This window comes from Manis pentadactyla, chromosome 4 (assembly GCF_030020395.1).
Source record: "Manis pentadactyla isolate mManPen7 chromosome 4, mManPen7.hap1, whole genome shotgun sequence".
Taxonomy (NCBI): Eukaryota; Metazoa; Chordata; class Mammalia; order Pholidota; family Manidae; genus Manis; species Manis pentadactyla.
In genome coordinates, this window is record NC_080022.1 from 99,158,746 (window position 1) to 99,174,927 (window position 16,182).

The following is a 16,182-nucleotide window of genomic DNA, read 5'->3' on the forward strand; positions in this document are numbered from 1 at the left end:
TTCTCATCTCATTCTCTAGTATAGCTACTGAGTAGCCAGAAAAGGAGAGGGCAATTTTTCAGTAAGTGCCTAGAGAGGTCCAAGGCCTCTCTGACTGAAAATTTGGGAGAAGGGTTTGAGATTCCTGAAAGACTCATAATCTCAAGGGGGATAACTACAACAAAAAACCCATCAAGAGAGAAAATGAACAGAGTTGTCCTATGTTTTAGGTTTAAGAGTTTATACAAAACAGAAAGGTTACAGGACACATAAAGATAATGCAGCTCACCAAAATTTTCTTATTTATTAAATAACAGAGATAAATTTTGCTTAAATTTTTAAAAATGGCATTAAGATTTGGTTTTATCTTTCCACTGAATAAAACTGACAAAAAAGCTGGCTTTTAGATCATGTATTTATTTAAAAAAATAAAATGGATCAACAAAGTTACCACATTATTTTGCATGCTAACAGGATGTCCCAAGCCTGTAAGGTATACCATTTCTTGAGCAATTTAAAAACAAAAAAAAAGACTTCTTAAACAATGTAAAGTAGGGGAATTCGCAATCCAAATTCAATGTCTTTATCACTAGTTCCACCTCACAAGCTAGTGGGATATATCTGTGCCAGAAACTAAGCTCCTTAGTAAAGAAAGCTTGAGAAGACACTAACAAGGATCACTAAAAGATGATCTGTTAAAATTATAAAGCAACCATCTTTTGGCCTGTAAATATTCTACATTAGAAATTTTCACCAGTGGGGATCTGCTCCCCATGACAATTTTATTCTGAATCCAGGAAAATTACAAACACATGGCATTTTGTTCCTGCATGCTTTCTGGGCCAAACCCCGTATGACAACATGTACAATTTACAGGATGGAACTTGAAATTCCCATTTTCACACAGTTAAGGAGTGTTACCAATAACAAAGAAGAAAAGTTATACAACATTGATTATTATAAATTATATTTGTTCTTATCCACACCATTCTCCTCAAAATGTTCAGATTCTTTTCTGCAAAAAACATGAGTTTCCTGTGAAACACCAATTACATCATTAATGGTGATTAGAATGAGCTGTAGAGACCTTGATTCTGAAGACATGTATGTGTAGGTGAGATGCAATCTGATTGCAAACACTGACACAGTAGCGGATCAAATCAAAGAAAGAGAAGACCTGGAAAAAAAAGAGACTATTAGATTCTCAGGCCATCCCTAAGCTTCCTCAAAGTAAAGAGGAGCAGTTTCTGACTATTCTCTTCAGAATCACCTACAATTCCATACAGTTTAATAACTCAACTTCCTCTAGAATTTTTCCTTTACACTAAGAATCAATAAACTCTTTCTTAGACAGTAAATATTTTAGGCTTTGTGGATTATACTGTCTTTGCCACAACTACTCAGTTCTGACACTGTGGCATGAAAGCAGCCTTAGATAATACATAAATGATTGCCAATGGTCATGTTCCAATAAAACTTTATCTACAAAAACAAGCTTTTGGCCCACAGAGTGTAGTTTGCCAGCACCTACTTTACAGTCAGAAATCTGGAATTTGTGAGCCCTGATGTAGGCAGGAATTTTAGTAAGATAATGCAAAAAATAGCTCAAAGATGAAACCATAAGGAACTCTCACAAAGCCCCATAAATGTGGTTTTCTAATATTTCAAATCATTATATGTGTTACTCTCAGACTAGCCCACTGAAATAAATAAGTAGCCACCATATTATGAAATAGGACATAGTACAATACTTACCAGAGCAATCCAAAGTACAATATATTCATCAATAAAGCTGTTAAAATATTGGTCCAGAAACAAAAGTGCTGGGCCTATGAATGCTGTGTCATGCAAATGCATTTCACTTTTAGTCATGTGTGCGACCTATGAATAAAAGAGAATCAAAGACGTAGGCATTTGATATTAGAGCAATTGTGAGCTCCACAAGTAAGTACATAGCATTGTGCTCAAATATCGAGTTTTAAGAATTACTTAGCAGTATTTGTTAAATTTCCAAAACTAAAAAACTGATAATATGAAGTGTGTGTGAGAGTTATACACCAAAGGGATATACACCATGCCAAATAAGTCCCTCAAAAGATACTTTACAGAGGGAGCCTTAATTTGAGTGTACAGAATGAGACTGAAGAATGCAGATAAACTAAATCACCAAATTAAACTGTGGACAGAAAGGAGAAAAGTTGTAGAGGTTTAAGGAGCTTTTGGTAACTTCAGGCTGTAGCTTCACAGAAGAGTAAAAACAGCTCCTGTGTTGATGTCCAGAGATTTTGATTGGCAGAAAGCAAACTCTAAAACTGCTTAGGAAACTATGGAATGAGAACTATGGCCATAACACAAAATACGATAAAAGTTAAAACAAAAACTTTGGTGCTTACCACAAGCTTATTAGTGATTTTAGCAGATACAAAACCAAATGTCAGTATATAAAGACAAGGATGCTTTTCAAAAAGCTGAACTGCTGATTTCTTGTAAATCATTGCAGCTAATGTAATTACTGATCCAATATGGAGGAAAGGAGAGAGGACACTTGTTCCCTGTATAGAATAAAGAGAAGAAATAAATTAATGGTATTCAATACTGACCAGATACTACATAGATCTGCTGTAAGACAGATCGATTCAAACTTTAAGAACCTCACAGTTTCTGACAGCAGTTTCTTTAACTTGAATACCAGAACAGCAAATGAAAAAGTGGCAGTATGGATTAGTTAGGATTTTACTTAAGAGACCAGGTTTATTTTACAAAACAGGTTATACTTTAAAAAAAATGTGTGTATAAAAGTGTGTGTGTGTCTATGTGTGTGCATGCACAAATGTTTATATAAGCATATATAAATCAAACAAGTTTTATATTACTTTTTTAAAAGACTAAACAGAAACTCTAAATTAACAAGCCATTTTATACAGTTCAAATGAAAAAGCAACCACACAAGTCTGAGCATAAACAATCACTGGGAATCTCAAGATATACTTACTGCTATTGTTTTTTTTTTTTGAGAGGGCATCTCTCATATTTATTGATCAAATGGTTGTTAACAACAATAAAATTCTGTATAGGGGACTCAATGCACAATCATTAATCAACCCCAAGCCTAATTCTCAACATACTTACTGCTATTGTTGATCCATTTTTTCCAACACCACCTGTGAAGATTACACGGAAGTAATTTGTACAGGAAAATATGGTCCCTGCTACAGTACAAAGTGCAGGAAAAATTTTCATTTGAATATTCAGCACTGGAATCTTTAACAGGTAGAGAGAGAGAACAATTAAAATACATACAAATTAAATAAGAAAACGAACAGTCAAATATTCGATTCATATTCCCACATATTCCCTTCAGTTTAGTAAATACTTAAATTAATAGAAATTTCCCTCTTCTGCCCATTATAAGCAATCTAACAAGTTTCAAGAGATGAGACTACATAGAAATTAATACCATTGCTGACATCAACCTTTAATAAAAAAATAACTGATTCAGCTTTATTAATTAGTGTCATAAGCTAAGTTGATTTCACCCAACCCATCCCAGAAGTCTGGCAACAGTGAACCAAGTTATCTTCTGGACTTTTTATAAAAGAAGTGTACTTTGCCTTTTCTCTTGTACATTTTTGGAACCCTACCTTTAAATCTGTACTCGTTACTAAATGCTATGAGAGAGAAAGCATGGAGCACAAAAGACAAGAAATATTTGCAGCTAGATTTAAAAAAATCTGCAAATTAGAGGACAGAAGGCAAAAAAGGTCTATTCAGGAAAGTTCCCAACTCCAAACTTGGATACAGGCAGCTAGTGAAAGCAGAGGGAAAATAGGAAAGCATTCATATGCAGGGGAAAAAACCTGTCAGGCTCATCCAAGCAGGTAAAGCTCTACAATTGTGTATCCAAAATTTAACACATAAGTTTAATTTTCAGAAGGAAGTAATATATTTTTATAGTATTCTGAAAATACAGATTGATTTACCTAAAGTAAGGGGGTGATGGTGAGGGACTGAGATGTGTTTAATATTGCCAGCACAACAGTCATCATTTAAAATGCAATATACTTGTAATAAATTTTAAAAATAATTGAAGATTCTCTTTGTGCACCACTGCTTTGATTTACTCTAGCAACTGAAATAAATGACTATAGGAAGAAGATTCTAAAAGCCCACACTGGTTTAAAAAGCAATGAGCTCTTACAATGAAAACATTTTAGAAATGTTTGTTTATACAACTCTATGACCTCTTACAAAACTACATCTCCAAAACAAAAAATTGAAATCACCTGTTCAAATCTCAAGTTGTATGTGACATAGTTTAACTTTCTAAAATGAAATATAGGACAACTTAAAAAAAATCATTTTATGGAACATCCTAAATGGTCTTCTTCCTTCCCTAATTGATCTCTAAACCCTACAGCACAAATTCAAAACTTATTTTTCATAAAGGAGAAAATCAACACCATGATTGCTTTGAACTCCAAGAGATTTTTCTGCTCAAGTTCAGAAGACTAAGGATGTTACATCTCAATCTGATGTACCTAGCTGAAATTCAGTACTCTGGCTTGTTTCCTTTTCCCTCTATAGACAAAAGCCCTGTGTGGCAAGGGGGAAAAAAAATACACTCCCTCGGATTTCAAAAGCAGCAAAACATTAATTCATTAACAGGTGCCAGGGTACTGAATGAGTGCCAACCCTGGCACAGCAGTAATTTGCGCCACAATTAAACTGAAGAGTGTCACAACTGCATTTTTAAATTTGGTGAAAATGCTTTAGGATCACGAAAATTGTTGCCCATTGAAAGAAAGCATAAACAGAAACATGAGAGAAACCAGGCAAATTAGTAAATGGCCTGGACCACAAAATAAGAAAGCTATAAATTTAGGAGCCAAGTATCATAAACATTCTTAAGGCCCTCTCTGCTTCTGTCATATGTGACACACCAAAACATAAGCTCCTGAGTGTAGGACTTTTGTTTGAATTGATTTTTATATTCTTTCTCAAGCCTTGCATAACGTTAGGTGCTCAATATATACTTGTTGGATGAAGATTAAGATCTCTCTATGTAGAATTACTGTTCTGAGACAATACAAATAAGTATTCTTGCCCCCACATTAAGGAAAAAGGAAGTTAGCTACAAGAAAATCTGAGGCAAAGTGAAAGGAAAGCTGGAATGAGAGGAATCCCAAGCCTCACCAAGTGGTGCCTTAAATGTCAGCACTAACTGAACCACTTTAAAAGCACTAAAAGTGTTGCCATTTTCACATCACATTCAAGATCAAGAAAGGTGGGCACATTCTGTCTTTCCCAATCTTTTCCTTTCTGTCCTCATCCTCCTGGAACTCATTCAAGGTGGCCAAAGTGCGCCCACTCTATAGAAAGAGTTGGTAAACTGCACTGGAAACACCTTTATCTTGGGCCCACCCAGAGTTTCGGTAGTCTTTGAGATTGGGAAGAGTTAAAAACTCCTTTGGATCATGGTGCCTGTCATAGCCAGGGAAAAACAGCAGAGTATCAGCTACTAAACTGTTAGTAGTTTTTTTTATAGGCTTTGTAAATTTTAGTAGAAATAGAAAATATCATTTTAAGATTACTTTCTCCCAAAGATGTAAGACTGCTCATTTGTAAATACTCATGATGTAAGTGAATTCTATTAAAATACAATAATTACAGTGTCCACCGTGTGTTTAAAGAAAATCACGTCTGAATTATTTAAGTATAAGGGTACTTCTTAAGTCTTTTAGTTTAAGAATGAGATACAGATAAATTATGCTATACAGTAAATCTTCAATTCTACCTAATGAATTCGGACACCTCACCTATAGTTTCACCACTTGCTTAAACTGGATTCCAGAAGGTGTCTCATGGTTTAATACCCATTTAATCAACTACTACATTTAAAAGTGGAAATAACCATCAGATTCTATGTGGGTCCCTTTCAAAGTGATGATATTTTCCTTTTTTGTAGAAAAAAAGAGTGATATGATAGAAGACAGTTCCAAGGCATATTCCTTTTGGAAAAGCAATGCACAAAAATTGTGTTGTTTTGTTTCTTACAGTATATAAACCATGCACCGACTTTCTGGGCATGGAAATTCTTTCTTTAAAAAAAAAAAACTAATAACTAAAACCAACAAAAACTAGTTACAATCTGGTAAAAACCCACCTCTGAAAAAAAAAAAGGCAGAAAGAAATGAGTAATTGATATGTAGCAGATATATTATAAATCACTTATCTTTGCAAAACAGCTGACCTTCTGGACCTGGCTTTATGAAGGCACTTGCTCTGCTTTTATTAACATAAATTTACTTCCTAACTATCAGTAAAAGCCTTTTTTACCTTTTATTGATGATTTTGAAAGCAACTTTCATTTTATGCTCTCAATCTCAAAAGAGACGAAAAAGTCACATCTGGGTCCTAAACAAATACGTATTCTCCATTTTGGCATACAAATAAGTAAGATCACCAAATGCAATTATCTTTCCTGATCTAACATAATGCAATTAGAAACAGCATATTCAGCAATGAACCCAGAGGGCCAAGTAAAAGAAAAAAAGGTAGTGGTCTGAGATCAGTTATGGGAGTCTGTACTGGGAATTGTTCAAAGAACACAGAATATTTCTCTAATATCACCAGAGAAGTCAAGTCCTTCCCTTTTAGTTTAATGGTAACAACAGTAGGATCAATGATACTAATAATAAAACGGCCCTGGGAATCTCATTTCAGTCCTGGATCTGAGAGTTCCTCAGACTGCTTTTTAAAACATATCATAAAAAAAGGATGATTATATTATTTTAATTACCAGTATAATAGGACAAAATATTTGATCCTTTTAAAAGAAAAAAAATCATATCTATTATGAACACATATAGTATAGATTATATGTATTAATTGGAGCAAATTAATCACTGGAGCAAATTTACTGCCAGGCACCACTTAAAGATAAGGATATGTGTAGAGCACATGTGTACCCGCAATTTCATTTACAACAGTGCTTTATGTATTTCCATATTGATAAGGATAATTAGGTATATATACCTGATGCTGACTTATTTGTGGATGATCAAGCCAGAAATCACATTTTTTTTGGTTATTGGTATACTGAAACTTTATAGGTAATATGCATATGTTATGATATTTAAAATAATTTTGGAGGGGGGATGTTTTGGTATAAAACACAAAATACAATGATTAATAATAATAATATAGTTAAATGATAACATAGTCAAGAGATATAAAAAATTTCAGTGGGGCTAGGCTTTAGGCTTTATGATCTAATTCCAGGAAAAGAAAATTTTTTCTTTCCTGCCCCTACTCTGCTAAATTGTTTAAAAATATAGTTAAAAAAAATTTTAACATATATATATATATATATATATATATATATATATAACTATATTTAACCTACTGGAGAGAAAAGTAATAAAATTATCTCCATCTATCTTCATCTATACTTAAAGAATTCAGAATTCACAAGGATATTTCTCAGAATTCACTAGAAACCCTACTGTCTTCATAGACTAATGTATAGGAAAGATGTGAATTTGAATGATATTATGTACATGACTGAATAGTTTCAGAACATTCCTGGTTGACTATGGATTCTTTTTCCTTCATCTTCTCCCTTCTCATAACCCTATTGTCCCCACAAAAGGCATTAAACACCTTCTGGTAACAAATACTTAGGGAAATGTATCAATTGTACTTCCTCAGGCATCTAATTTACCATCCTTAAGTGAGTTAGGTAAGGGACAAACCTAGCTCAGTAAACTTCCCTTATACCTAAAAATTAATATGATTTTTAAGAATCATGTTCATTTAGGAGTAGTAAATCTTTTTGGTGAGATCATACCAAGTAAATTACAAATACTATATTCTGAATGGGTGGTGGTAGCAATCAGCAGTTACTGGACCAAAGAATACAAACTACTTTGACTCAAATCTGGAAAGATACATTACAGTTTTAAGAACAGCAACAACTTTTACTGAAGGCTTATTATTTGATGAGCCCCTTTCTAAGTCCTTTACACACAGCACTCATTTAATCTGCAAAATAACCTTATGAGATAGGTACTAGTACAAAGGAAGAAACTAAGCCACTGAGAGCTGAATAACTGATGAAGTTCACACAGTAAGTAGGCAGTGGGGCCTGGATCACACTTCAGCAGTGTGGTTCCTGAGCCTGTGTTCTTGGCCCCCACATTATACATATTATATTCCCTCTTTCAGAAGTTTGTGGAAAAGAATTTGTGTTTATTGGGGAGACAAAATCTCAAGTCAAGCTGAAAATCAAGGTCCCAACTTTGTAAAATAATCCCAATGGCACCGATTTTAATATTTATTCTGTTTGGGGGCCAAAGTTAATTTAATGTCCCCATATTTGTTATTAGGCTTTAGGCATATGACAGAAAAACTAGTAGACTCACATAGCTCAGACAAAAAGATCTGATTTAATCTTGTCATTGGTTAACTCGCTATACTATCTGCTAGTTCCTCAGCTGTAAAAGGGGATGACAAATAATACAGACAGCCTTCAAAAATAATAGCCTTGGAATGGGCCTAACATACCACATGAGTCCAAGTAGTAAAATTCACTATGCCCTGTGTCCTACCATTGCTATGGTGTTTCACTTTCAGAAGGATTAAAATCATTTTATGTATCACCCTTTACGTGGGTTATTTTCTATTAGAAAACACAAGCAAAGACAACATACATTACATGGGATACACAATGTGAACAAAGTTACCATAGATTGCCAAAAAGGTGGTCCTCCAATCACTGCCAGCAAATGCATGATTATTATGAAGATTTGCACTTCAGTCACATCAATTCTGATTAGGTAAAAAAGCCAAAAAAAAGCAAAATTACTCAAAACAATTTCAAGTTAACTACTTGCAAGCTTAGCAGCATTCCTCTATCATGCACAATAGAAAAAAATCTTGAATACTGAGGAAAGGGGAGAAGGGGTTGTCAAAAATTTGTTATGAGCAAAATCAAACAAAATCCAGAACCTTCTAATTTAATTTGATGAATTTCACAGAGCAATAAAAACCCCTCCTTTCCAAAGGAAATTTCTGACTAATTGAAGAGCTGGGCTTAAACTGTAGCTTAACCTTTCCCACCAAAAAAAAAAGGGAGGGGGGTGTTGCATTAAATTTTGAGTGTCAAGCAGAGGATTGCATTATATTGCTATATTAACATGAAACCTTGAAATAAGTGCTTTGTAGTATCAAATGGAAATCCTAAAGTAACATAAATCACTGAGACCTTGCAAAACTCACTGCTCTTTAGATATATTCATTTAATGCCTTCCATGGTATGGGTGTGAGAAAAAAAATCACCCAATTCTCAATCAAACTCTTATACTTATTAGGTCAACTAGCCTAAGATTTCTGGAAAGAAGATATTGAAAGCAGCCAAGGATTAGCTTTGAGGTTGCTGAAAATGATTTTACAGGCAAGAAGACACACATCTGATACAAAAACAGGGCAGTAGAAATTAGAAGTCTGAAAGTCTGAAAAAAAGAATATGGGCAAAAAGGTTGAGGAGCAAAGCATAAACTGGTATTCCTTCCCTTCAGTCTAGCACTGTCATAATCCTGAGATTATCATTCCCAGATTATTGGATCCAAATGCCTGTTAATTTTTAGAATTTATTTTACAGATATGCTTGCACAAAATGTTTATACAAGGTTATTCATTACAGCATTATTTATAACAGCAACATTTAAAAAATGTCCCTCAATGAGGGAGTAGCTATAGACATTATGGTCCTTACATACAATGGAGAGTTTGGTAGCTTTTAAAAAAAAGAGTGGCCCAGCTCCCTACACAGTGATATGGAAAAATATCAAAGATGTTTTAGTTGAAAAACAATCTTGCAGAATGTGTATAGGCTACTTTTGGTGTAAAAAAAAGTAATATTCTATTTTAATTTTTGCCAGTAATTACATAACAAATTTCTGGAAAGAATACATTACAAACTAATACAGTGGTTCCCTATTGGAAAGGACAGTATAGACACTGGACAGCTGGAAGATGATGATAGGAAGGAGACTATTCACTGTGTATCTTTTTTGTAATGTTAGTTCTTAAACAAAGTGAGTAACTGATCTATTAAGAAGTTAAATTAAGAAAAATCAGTCTAAGAAAATTAGGTATCAATAACAGCAAAGGTTCAATTCCCAGAGCAGACAAGATCCCTCATTTCTAAAACTGATACTTAAAACAATCTGTAATGTGAGCTAAAGATACATCAACTCTCATACCCATAATAAATAACTAGGTTGAAATTGGTCTCTCACAACTAAAAAAACTGATCCTTGTTCAAGAATGTTTCTTAAACAGGAGATTATTGAGCTGCAAACATACAGTGAGATGTAGTATCTTGATATACACATTTACTGGGGAAAAAAATGGACTGAATTAGACTAAAAAGAATCTGTAGAGCTGACCTGATGAGTGGTGTTGCCAATAAGGGGAATTACCCTCAGTAGCAGACTCAGGAGACTAAGCAGGTGTCAAAGATGATCGACTCTGTCTTGGGATGAGGAGGGTAGACATCTTACAACACTTTGCTGGACATATGAAGTAGCCTTTTGGGAGGGGAAGGGCCAGAAGTATAGAATTACAAAATAAAAATGGAGGGAACCTCATGCATTAGTCTTTGTATCTTGGATGAATGTAAAAAAGACAGGAAACATGAAAGATTTTTACAAAGTCCCATACTGGAGGGACAGTTTTACTGATTAGCTTCTTTGGAATTCATGGAAGACAGGATTTTCTAAACCACTGAGATACTGTCATTGTATTTAAACTAAGGACGCCTTAATGTAAAGAGGGAGGGCCAGGGAAAACTTACTTACCAGTTGGTAGTTAAAAATAGTTTTCCTGTTTGCTTATCTGATTTAGAGGAATACCCTGCACTCCTGGATGAGCCCCTTCTTTCTGCTCTGAATCATGAGAATTGCCTATTACCACTCCTGGAGGTATGGCTTTAACCTTGACTGCCAAAGAAAAAGGGTGTAGGAGGAGGCCATCCCCAGAGACAGGAACTAAGCAAACTAAGAAGGATGGGTGGCAGAAATGATAAACAGTAAAAAAGAGTTAATGATCGTGTTTAGAAGAGAGCTAGTTATATGACAGTCCATGTTATATCTTGACTGGTATTGCTTTAAATAGTTTCCTATTTCTATTTTATTTTACACAGGTTGTGAAGAGACAAAAAGAACTCTCCTAATTGCTGTAGATAATTCATAATGAGTACTCTGGCCAGAACACACGTTAATTACTACAGCAAGCCAGCAATAAACATTCTGATGGCTGTCACGGAAGAGAAACAGAAAGAAGCAAGCCAGTGTGGAGACTAAGCTCCTATTCTTCCACTGGGAGAGGCTGTAATTGTGACAGTCCACAGTCAATATAACCTGCAACATCTAGTAAATCCTTTGGGCATCACTCTTTACAATATCTGAATGCTCTACTGATTAACAGATAAAGAGATCAAGGTGATCTAAATGAATATAAATAATCTTCTAAATAGGGAATAGAGAAATCCAGCTGGAGTAAGGATCTCAGGGAGTCGCCATATAACGTAAAGGCAGCTTAGATCATCAGTTATTACATCAAAATAACAACTTCTAAAAGTGAGTAAGGGGTGTAACAAACCCAAATTATCTAAGCTAGCTATGAGGATAGCTTCTATCTTGAAAGCTTCATTTTTATTTCTCAGTGTTCAGAGAAACACCTAATAAATGCATTTGGCTTGAACTTCAGCCAGACTCAGCATTCACTGAGGGATGTTAAGGGATTTAAATGACACTCTGTGAGAGCTGATAAGCATGTTAATCATCTTTTCCCAGAATTTGTATGTGCCTTTCCTTTCTAATATAAAAAATAAGACAATTTAATCTATTCTTCTACATGTGGCCTTCTATGCATTTCACAGATATACTTGCAGTTAATTTAGAAACATAATTTTGTTAAATCGTACATAGTAAATGTAATTGTAATTTGGGCTGGATACTAGCTTGGTTCATACAGAATATGTACTAGGGCTTAATACACAATGTCAAAGAAATTGATTTGTACAATTTTACTTGTGAGTTATTTATTAATCAAAAAGAAACATTTTGTTTAAAAAGTCATCCATTGAAGGTGTCTGGAATCCTACTCAAGAAATAGGTTGCTATTAACTACAGGTCTGCAATTACTTGTAAATGGATCTGAAGTTCTCAAGAACTTATGCATAACCACAATATGGCATTATACCAAAAATACCATGGGTAGGGTGAAGTACTGGTAGACTGAAATAATGATTAGCCAAGAAAGTGAACCTTCCAATATTTTACTTTCTATCCTTGATAAGGGTCAAACTGGGCATGGGTAGCTTAGATTAATGTTAAATAACATTAACCATACAACTGAGTAATAATAACTACGAGTATTTTAAATTTAAGTGTTATTTATACAGAAAGTCTAAAGCATTTATTTTTTAGATCAGCTCAATTATTTTAAACAGTATTATCTACCACTTGAATGACTATATGGATTTTTAGATTATTTGAGAAGACTACAAACAACAAAAACAACCATCACCCACACAGTGACTTTGAATAAGAAGGGAAAAACAGCCAAAGACCAGAATAGAGTAAGTCATCTAAGAGGAACTAAAGTTTAGGACTCAATTTAAGAGCTATCCTTTTGCACATATTTTTATCACCTTTTGGAAGCAAGAATGAGGAGCGTCCTCTCACCTCACTGAGTAATAATCTTGGAGTTACATAAAGGGATCATGGGCTTATTCTTCCGCTCAAACTATCACAATCAGTTCTAGAAGAAATCTGGAAATGGGAGTAACTCACATGGGCCTTAAAATTAATATAATAATAATGATAATGAACACTCACTACATTACGATAATAATGAACTCTCTGGGCCCTATAGTCAGCACAATACATTTTTGACTCTTAATCTTCACAACTATTCTAGGAGGCAGGAATTACCACCATTTTACAGATGAAGAAATTTAGTCAGGTAAGTTAAGTGACTTTTCCAAGTTACAGAGATAATCAATGGCAGAATCTTGAAAGAAATTGGGAGTTGTGATCCTACAAATGCAAAAACTCTCCTAATTTTTAGTCTTCTAATCAACTGGGGCAAACATTGTCATAAGTTTTTAACTTACTATCACTAATATGTCTGTATAGGATGATGCTTCTTGTATTCTAGCACAATTTTCCCTAAAATAGTAGAAAACAATAGGCAACAGAATACATTTAGATACTAATGAATTAATCTGGAAACAAATTAGAAAGAACAATTCCCTCTGAAGCTTATTTTTCCCCCTGAACTTTGTTAAAAAAAAAAAGTGCAACTGACAATTTCATTTCAATGACTAAATCAATTGTTGTTAAAGCAACAAACATTAAAAACAAAATGAAATCTCTTAGCAACTGTTAAAATAATGTATTTCCAAAATATTTTTCATGATGTTAAAATTAAAATGCATTAGTTTCTAGAAACATTTTCATATAAAAGGCTCTATAAATACAGGGTACTTTGTTATCACAAACAGACAAGGTAAAAGTTTATAATAAGTATCCTGATTATTAATTTTACTAACACTTGGGGAGAGATTTTTGGTGAGTATAATTAATAATAATAATAGTAAGCTATCGAAAATTATGCATCTAAACAACTACTTGAGCATAAAACGTCAGGACTTTGGAGAGTACCAGAAAACAGGTTAATGGTAAAGGTTGCTGAATAATAACACATCCTGAACTATGCACATTATTCTACCCTAGGAAGGAATCCCGCAATTATATAAATACATGATAAATTCAAATGAAAATGGATTTAGTTTTGCTCCTAAAAATATGCACACCTGTAGTATCTCACTATTCTCTACATTCTAAGTTGATTTTGAAAAAAAGATGTAGACTATCCCTCACTATTAATCTTTGTTCAAAGCCATCCTTACTGCCACTGAATAACTGGATTTACAATGCTGCAATATACCTTTCAGAAAGAACTCTGCTACCAAAGACTTACTATTTCTATCAAATTATTGAAGCACTGGGCATGGAGACTCAATGTAGGAAACCTAATGTAGCCTTGTATTGCCAGAATGATGTCAGTGTTCTTTTAAACAGTTCCCCAACACTCTCTGAACTGCAAAATAAATGGAATCTAAGCTCTATTATTCTTGTAAGTAGAAGCCTTTTCATACTCAAGTATGAATGATTCTGGACTATTCTACTGGGAGACCATTTCCTAATAAATCTTTTGAAATTATAGAAGTCATAAGGTCAAAATTACAATTCTAATATGAGAGGTACAAATATATTACTTACTCTTAGCATTAACTAAGGAAATATTTACTAAAAACAAAAGAAATCCAGAAATAATAAAGGAGGGTATTCAAAGGATAATATAGTAATATGAAAAGCTGAGGATACTTAGTTTTAAAAGCACAGCTTAAGAGAGGAAAACAATAAAGAAAAGAAACAGAAGAATAGCTTTTGGCATTAATTTTTTTTTTTTTAAGCCAAGATTACTGAAAACAAGTAGAAATAGACTGCTTAAAAGATATACTAAAGAAGTTAAGAGAATAAACTGAATCTTCCCTACTTATAGAGTCCTCAAGTTATCTAAGGAAAACTCTGCTTGCTTTATTCTATTTTCAAAATATTAATACCAAAAAAATTACATTTAATGGTGGAAAGGTATTTATTTTAAAAATATTACATAGAACAAAAATGCTACTAGACATAGTAGGTAAATGGAAGAGAGAATTGTTTTTAGCATCAAATCACCAGAAATATTATTTTTCAAAAAATTTTGTTTAATGGGGTGGATTTTTATTGCCCTATAATACATAAAATTATTTGCTTTCTAATAACCTGCTCATCTGTGAGATACCACCAGGAAGACTTTTGATTTTTGATATTTTAATTACTCTGTGCATGACAAAGGTGCTGTCTTTATTGAGTTCACACCATTGTTCACTGAACAGCATGAATATTCTAGCAGTTACCGTGAAGTTCCAGAACCAAGGTCCCAGGGTTCCTGTGACAAGCTGGCATATTATAATTATGATTTGGGACTCTGTAACATTGAATCTATGCATAAGGAAACAAACATTTCAAAATAACTTTATGCAGAGCTTTTGCTAAAGAGCCCTACTAAAACAAGTAGCAAAAATAGATTTAAGAGGTAGCATTCCCCTTATAAAGACAGTTAAAGAATGATATAATTTATATAATCCTATTACTCTCCTTACCCATAGATGTATTTCTTATTACCCAAGTCAAAATAGAAAAATTTTAAAAATAAAACTGTAACACAGTGAATAAATGTCTTGTAAATATTCAGCTGGAGACACTAGAACTAAAAACACACAGTTGACTCTGTTACCCAGGAGTGGTGAATACTACACGCCAAATCACCACACTGTGACATAGGTCCCTTCAATGCCAGACCCTACTCAGATTTCCCTAGACAGGAATGCTTCTCAGAAGCCCCAACGCAGTCATTTATGTGTTTGAAAACCACTAATCATCTTGCACCCCTTCACCACCCACACCTCATCACCCTCCTACTTCTCCTCAGTAACATTAGCACATGTATGTGGAAACGGCAAGTAGGAAAGTCTGACTTCTTTGGATATGGTTAGGACAAAAATCATATTGGTCTTCTCCTTGTCCTATTTTCTGATAATCTGTAGTCTAGAATCTTATCCTTTTTTCTCTTTCTCTTCCCTTAACTCCACACCAGCATTAAAACACTCTACTATGTTGGATTAGTTTATTAGTGGTAAAAATGAGTAACACACCCAATTCAATCACTAATGAAGTTTGGGAACACAGGTGGTGACTGGAATAGCAGTACAGAATAGCCTTCAAATAAAAACTGTATCATCAAAATCAAGAACTGATGAATGTTGAGATAGACAGAGGTCCTTGATTTTACCTGATGATTGGAGAGTCCAAATTGTAATATAGGTTCTACATTAACACAAATGGTTGTTTTAAGATATTATTTATAACAGTTTGATAAACTTGAAATGGGCAGAGTCTAAATGAATGAATAATTGCTGAGAAAAAGAAGTACACAGGGAAACAAGAAACTGAAAGGAAAATCTCTGGTATTTAATAATTCATGTGATAAATCTTAAACATTTAAAGATATGCAGATCCTATA

General features: G+C 33.8%; 1 protein-coding gene across 2 annotated transcripts in view; it reads right to left on the reverse strand.

Moving 5' to 3' along the window:
• Nucleotides 1-376: 376 nt before the first annotated feature.
• Nucleotides 377-16,182, reverse strand: part of CEPT1 (choline/ethanolamine phosphotransferase 1) — a 39,404-nt gene continuing 23,598 nt past the window's right edge. For both annotated transcript variants that reach the window (XM_036928906.2, XM_036928905.2), the window contains exons 5-9: nucleotides 8,724-8,808; nucleotides 3,109-3,240; nucleotides 2,373-2,531; nucleotides 1,735-1,860; nucleotides 377-1,156 (exon numbers count right to left, since the gene is read on the reverse strand). In XM_036928906.2, the coding sequence (XP_036784801.1) occupies nucleotides 1,037-1,156; nucleotides 1,735-1,860; nucleotides 2,373-2,531; nucleotides 3,109-3,240; nucleotides 8,724-8,808 (622 nt within the window). In that variant the 3' untranslated portion in view covers nucleotides 377-1,036. The remainder of the gene's footprint in view (nucleotides 1,157-1,734; nucleotides 1,861-2,372; nucleotides 2,532-3,108; nucleotides 3,241-8,723; nucleotides 8,809-16,182) is intronic.